General features: G+C 47.7%; 1 protein-coding gene across 1 annotated transcript in view; it reads right to left on the reverse strand.

Annotated features, from left to right (window-relative positions):
- Positions 1–6,105, reverse strand: part of Ttc12 (tetratricopeptide repeat domain 12) — a 50,043-nt gene extending 43,938 nt beyond the window's left edge. The window contains exons 1-2 of the mRNA XM_021207895.2: positions 6,074–6,105; positions 4,606–4,678 (exon numbers count right to left, since the gene is read on the reverse strand). Of these exons, the coding sequence (XP_021063554.1) occupies positions 4,606–4,663 (58 nt within the window). The 5' untranslated portion in view covers positions 4,664–4,678; positions 6,074–6,105. The remainder of the gene's footprint in view (positions 1–4,605; positions 4,679–6,073) is intronic.

Here is a 6,105-nt window from a genome sequence, read left to right on the forward strand (position 1 = left end):
CTGATAACCAAAATATATAAAGAACTCAAAAACTAAACTTCAAGAAACCAAGTAACCTCATTAAAAATAGGGTACAGATCTAAACAGAAACTTATCAACAGAGAAATCTCTAATGGCCACGAGGCACTTAAAGAAATAGTCAACATCATTATCCACCAGGGAAATGCAAATCACTGCAACTCTGAGATTCCCCCTTACACCCATCAGAATGGCTAAGTTCAAAGAGACAGTGATGGCTTATAATGGTGAGGATGTGGAGCAAGGGGAACACTTTTATATTGATGACAGGAGTGAAAACTTGTACATGCACTTTGGAAGTCATTATGGCAATTTCCCAGGAAATTGAAAATTGATTTACCTCACAACCCAGCTATACCACTCCTATGCATATACCCAAAGGATGTTCCATCCTACCACAAGGACACATGCCCAACTGTGTCCTTAGTAGCTTTATAGTAATAGTCAGAAACGTCCTAGCTGGAAACAACCTAGATGTCCCTCAACCGAAGAATGAACAAAGCAAATGTAGTATGTTTATACAAAGGAATACTACTCAGCTATTAAAAACAATGACACTATGAAATTGCCAGCCAAAGGATGAAACTAGAGAAGATCATCCTGAGTGAGGTAATCCAGTCCCAGAAATACAAACATGGTACTTCAAAGGATAACCATTCTACACTCTGCAGACCCCAAGAAGCTAAGTAACAAGGAGGGCTCAAGGTGGGGGCTCATGGATCTCACCGAGAAGGGGAAACAGAATAGACATCATGGGTGGATCGGAAGAGTGGACTGCACATGGGTGGGAAGTGGAGATGGGAACAAGAGGGGTCAGGTCTGTCTCAGGACTGAGAGGGAGAGGACTGGGAGAGACAACTGGAATCAGGAGATGTCTTTGGACAAGCTAGAAACCCTGGATAATGAAAACTCCCAGGAACCAATGATATTGACCGCTAGCTAAGACTCCTAGCTATAGGGGATATGGAGCCTGAACTGCCTACCTATTGTAACCAGGCGAGGCTTCCAGTGGCACCAATCCAATCACAAAACCTTCAACCTACAATCTGTCCTGCCTACAAGATGTGCTGGGATAATGGTGGAGCAGGAATCTGGGGAGTGGCCAAACAATGACTGGTCCAGCTTGAGACCTTTGCCATGAAAGGGAACCTGACCCTGACACTGCCTAGAGGTTTCATAGCCAGATCTGTGATAGAAATAAACACGAATAGGGAAAAGTCAATGAAATGGTTCCTAGTAATATTCTGCTATGCTAATAGATTGGTGTCTAGTTCAGTTGTCATCAGAGAGGCTTTATCAAGCACTTGATGGGAAAACCCACAGCCAAACATCAGGGAGAGGCCAGGGGATCTTCCCTGCAGAAGAGCGGGAGGAGGGATTGTAGGAGCCAGAGAGATTAAGGACACCACAAGAAACCCCGCAGAACCAACTAACCTGGACCCATGGGGGTTCGAGGAGATGGAACCAACAACCAGGGAGCCTGCATGAACCTGCCCTAGGCCCTCTGCACATATGTTACAGTTGTGTAGCTTGGTCTTCCTGTACGACTCCTAACAGTGGGAGCAGGGGCTGTCTCTAACTAGAGACTGCCTGCCTTTGGGACCCTTTCCCCTTACTGGGTTGCCTTGTCCAGCCTTCATAGAAGAGGAGGTGCCTAGCCTTACTGCAGCTTGATTTGCTGTGGCTGGTTGATATCCTTTGAGGCCAGCCATTTTCTGAAGAGAAACAGAGGAGGAGTGGATGGGGTGGTGGTGGAGAGGGGAGCTGGAGGGGAAGGACTGGAAGAAGAGGTAGAGGAAACTGTGGTCGGGATGTAAAATAAATGCTGTGTGTGTGTGTGTGTGTGTGTGTGTGTATTATACACAGAGTGGTCTTAATGAAGAGCCATACTGAGCCATAGTCTGCATCAGAGATCATTTTAGGAGTCAGCACCATAGTCAAAGACATCAAGAATATCATCATCAACTGTGACACTGCCCCCCAAGACAGCCATTTTCCTAACCAGGACCAGATTCAGAAACTACCTGGACTTCCATAGCTGGGAGAAGACTCTGAGAAAAGGGCGATGCTGCAGTGTGAGTGGACCTATGCATGTGCAGGTCCCACTGCTCCGTTCCCTGGGTCTCAACCCGGAACAGTGTCTGATCAGGAGAGGTACATTTCCTTGTAAGCTCTAACTTGGGTCTGACCACCTCTCTGCTTTGCCTGAGTGGTAAAGGGAGATTCAGGTACATGAAGATCCCTACTCACTGGGAAAGAAAAAATTCCCCAAAGAAAGGTGTGCAGAAGAAGCTGGGTAGAAAACTTTCTTGGTAAAATGCTTACCAGCACATGAATCTGAGCATCTGAGTTTGATCCCCAACACCCCCGTACAAAGCTGGATGTGGTAACAGATCTGCAATCCCAGTGCAGGGAAAGCAGACGAAGGTGGATCCCTGGGGCTTGTTGGTCAAGGACCCTAGGCTAACCTAACTGAGAGAAAAACTGAAATAGATAGCTTCCGAGCAAGGACAACCAACGTTGACCCTCCATAAATATACATGGCCATCTTCATACTCATGAACATGCACATAACCCTGTATGGGTATGACACCACACACACACATACACACACACGGCATATACATGTAATTATAAAATGAGAAGTGCTTTCTACAAGTTAAATATAGAGGTCTAAGGAAAGAACAATCCTGTCAACTCTGTTCTTACGGTCTAGTTTCAAGAACAGTGATAAAGTGTATTTCCCTGTTGAATTCATCTGGCTTCTGGTATTTTGTGATAGTCTAATACAACTACCTAAGCTGGGTTAGCTTCTTCTGCACTTTTTCAACTCTCTCTTCCTTCCACATATCACCTTGAAATTAATTTTTTAATATCTGTTATCACACTGAACTCTGCTTAGCACAAGGAGTGGCACTATTAGGAGTAGCCTTGCTGAAGTAGGTGTGGCCTTGTAGGAGTAGGTGTGTCACTGTTAAGACCCTCATCCTAGCTGCCCATAAATCAGTCTTTTCTTGTTTGCCTTCAGAACAAGATGTAGAACTCTCAGCTCCTCCTGCACCATGCCTGCCTGGGCTCTGCCAAGCTCCCCACCTTCAAGATAATGGACAGAGCCTCTGAACCTGTAAATTAACCCCAATTAAATGTTGTCCTTATAAGAGTTGCCTTAGTCATGGTGTCGGTTCACTGCAGGAAAACCCTAACCAAGACAAAAGGAAACTGCAAGCAGCTTGTTGCTGCTCACTCATGAGATGTGGAGAGATGAGGGGGCTCGAGGAGGTCATGTGAGGACGTAGTCCGATGAGAGCTCCTGATTCATTGTGACTAAGAAGAACACAAGCAGAGAAGTGTCTGGCCAGATCTGCATTTTAGATACATTACTCTGTGGGGAGTGTGGGCCTGGCGGCAGATTACAAGTTGTTAAGAGTCTGCAGAGAGGAACCAGAACAGAGGGCGCCTCAGAGAAGCCGGACAGGAGGTGGAGTGAGGGCAGCCAAAGCTGAAGGCTGATTGGACACAAGGTGGAAAGGAGGGAGGAGTCCCACTGACTTGGAGATTTGTGGGTGGCAGTGCCACCAACTGAGACCGGGAGACAGCAGAGAGAGAGGAGTTTGATTTAGGAAGGGGAGAGGCGAGAAAGCGAGAGGTGATGACTCAATTCTGGACACATCAGGATGGGAGCCTTGGCAATTGACCATAGAGCCCGAGGCTCTGAAAGAACCGCAGGGAGGCGGTATAGAGAGCCCAAGGCTCTGAAAGAACCGCAGGGAGGCGGTATAGAAGCCAGCAAGCAGGTGGGTTCACATGAGGATAGCAGTGTACCATGGCCACAAAAGCATTCAGGAAGGAGCTCAGGGAAGGCTGGTTCCCGCACAACTGGATACACAATTACATATCCCCCAAGAGGTTACCTTATTTCTAAATCTGTTTTGCTTCCCTTTCACCCATACAGCCTGCCAATTTAACATATTCCTACTTGCTAAATAAGGTGTGTGTGCATGTGTGCACATGCACTCTTTTTAGCTTTAAACAAGCTCCCGAAAGCTGGACAGGGGTGGACTGGTCTGGAGTCTCTTCCATGTGCTGTGTGGGTCAGAGGACGTTCTCTTAAGTTCTACCTCTTTGAACTTGGGAAGGATGTTCTTGGTCGGGGGTGGGGGGCCTGAGAAAGAGGATGAAACTCATAAGCCATTCACGGGACTGACATATCTGAAGGGAAAGCCACAGACTCATGCCCCCTGACTACAAGAGGGTCTCAGATAATTAAGTAGGATCTCAGGGGATCTCAAAGAGAACAGACAGACTCACAGGCAACCAGGAAAGGTACTTGGAGGAGAGCCGTCAGCCTGAATTTCAGTCAGACCACAACAACTTCTATGATACCAATTACCAGCCAAAAAATACTGCCCCAAGGTTGTACCTGAGCTCTCAATAGCCTTTCTGTTTAATTTCAATTACATTTTTTTCCCTTGAGAGTCATAAACATGTCAAACAAGGGGGGGGGAGGGGGAGGAGGTTAACTTCGTTTCTCTTCACCCACTTCACTGTTCCAAGGCAGAACTCAGGCTGTGACTTACTGCGACTTACTTATTTCATCCACATTTTCCAGAAATCTCTGCAAGTCTCTCTCTTGATCATCAGCCATCGCAGACACAAATCTCTAAGGGAGGTAGTATAAATTACGAAATTAATAATAAAGCACTAAACAGAACTTATTATCTAAGGTCGGGCTTATTATCTGTCTAGGGCTAAGAGCCGAGGGCAGATTTGTGTTTGTAAATGTGTTTGTGAATAACAGCAGGATGAGCCATTTCCCTCCGACTGCTGTTTAAGGCCAAGGGACAGTCATTACTTGTGGCAATACTTCCGGAGAGCTGCCAGCTCTGCCTCTGCTGGGGGAAATCGCTCTACAATAATTCCTCCAAAGCTAACATCAACCACTGTGATTTAGGGACCTGACAGCAAAGGAAGCTGAGAGAGGAACCGACTTATTGCCAGGGCTGGGGGACAAGCATAGTCTCCTAACTTTGGCCGTGACAGGTGTGCCTAGTCGGAAGCTTGGACCAGGTAAAGCACAGGATAATTAGGGAGAAGACTATCATCACATACATGTCCACACTCCATTAAAACCTTTGCCTCGGCCCTGTTAGAGGATGTCAAGAGTACACCAGCGTCTGCTTTTCGGTACTCGACCAGGTACATTGAATTTATTACACTTGATTTTGAGTGTGAAGACTACATGATAACCTCGGTGGTAGCCCAAGGTTTATCCACACAACCTGAAGGATAAACTTCCCCAGCCTTGGCCCACAGCGCAAGCCTCAGCTCATGTGGGAGCACCTCCTAGGTATGCACATTTTAAATACACTATACTGTGGTTCCAGCTTGCAGACAGGCGGCTTGGGTAGTGCGGTAAGACAACTTACGAACTAAAACTTTGACATGCACAATCAGCCCGTGAGTCCCAGTTTCCATTCACGTTATGGAAATCATAATGCGAACTCAAGAGGACACCACCACGGGGCTGACTGTAGCACCCTGAATGTGGATGGGTGATTAGTCGGGATTCTTTATCTAGAAAACAGCTTTGGCATATGGCTCAAACAGCTAACACTCCCTAGGAATGAGATTCACCTGGGGGGAGGGGGGGGGAAGGGAATTAACTCGTGCAAGGGTACAAGGCTGGCATGAACCAGGAGCTTCATGGACGGACGGAGAAAGCCAGTCTTTCCTGAAAAGTACACCCAAGCCAGAAGGGTCAACAAGGACGTAGAGCCAAGGCTCCCTGGAAGGACGCAGAGCCGCGGTGGGGGTGGAGGACGCACACCCGAGCCCCACCCCTCAGTCCTGCAAAACTCCCTGGAGGGCGGGGACAGCTGTACTGTTGCCTGGCAACCGCTGCCCAGCGTCCTGGCCCTCGGCTTCCAGGTTGGTTCTCAGCCTGCAGCGGGTACTCGATCATCCACAAGGCCCTAGTCAGTAGCCTCTGTCAACTCTAAGGCCAGGCCAGGACCAGTTCCGAGATAGATCCCCAGGGCCACCCGGCTAGACTGACCTTTAGTGCCCAGGATCTGACGGGAAGTGGAA

The sequence above is a fragment of the Mus pahari genome, chromosome 10 (assembly GCF_900095145.1).
Source record: "Mus pahari chromosome 10, PAHARI_EIJ_v1.1, whole genome shotgun sequence".
Lineage (NCBI taxonomy): Eukaryota > Metazoa > Chordata > Mammalia > Rodentia > Muridae > Mus > Mus pahari.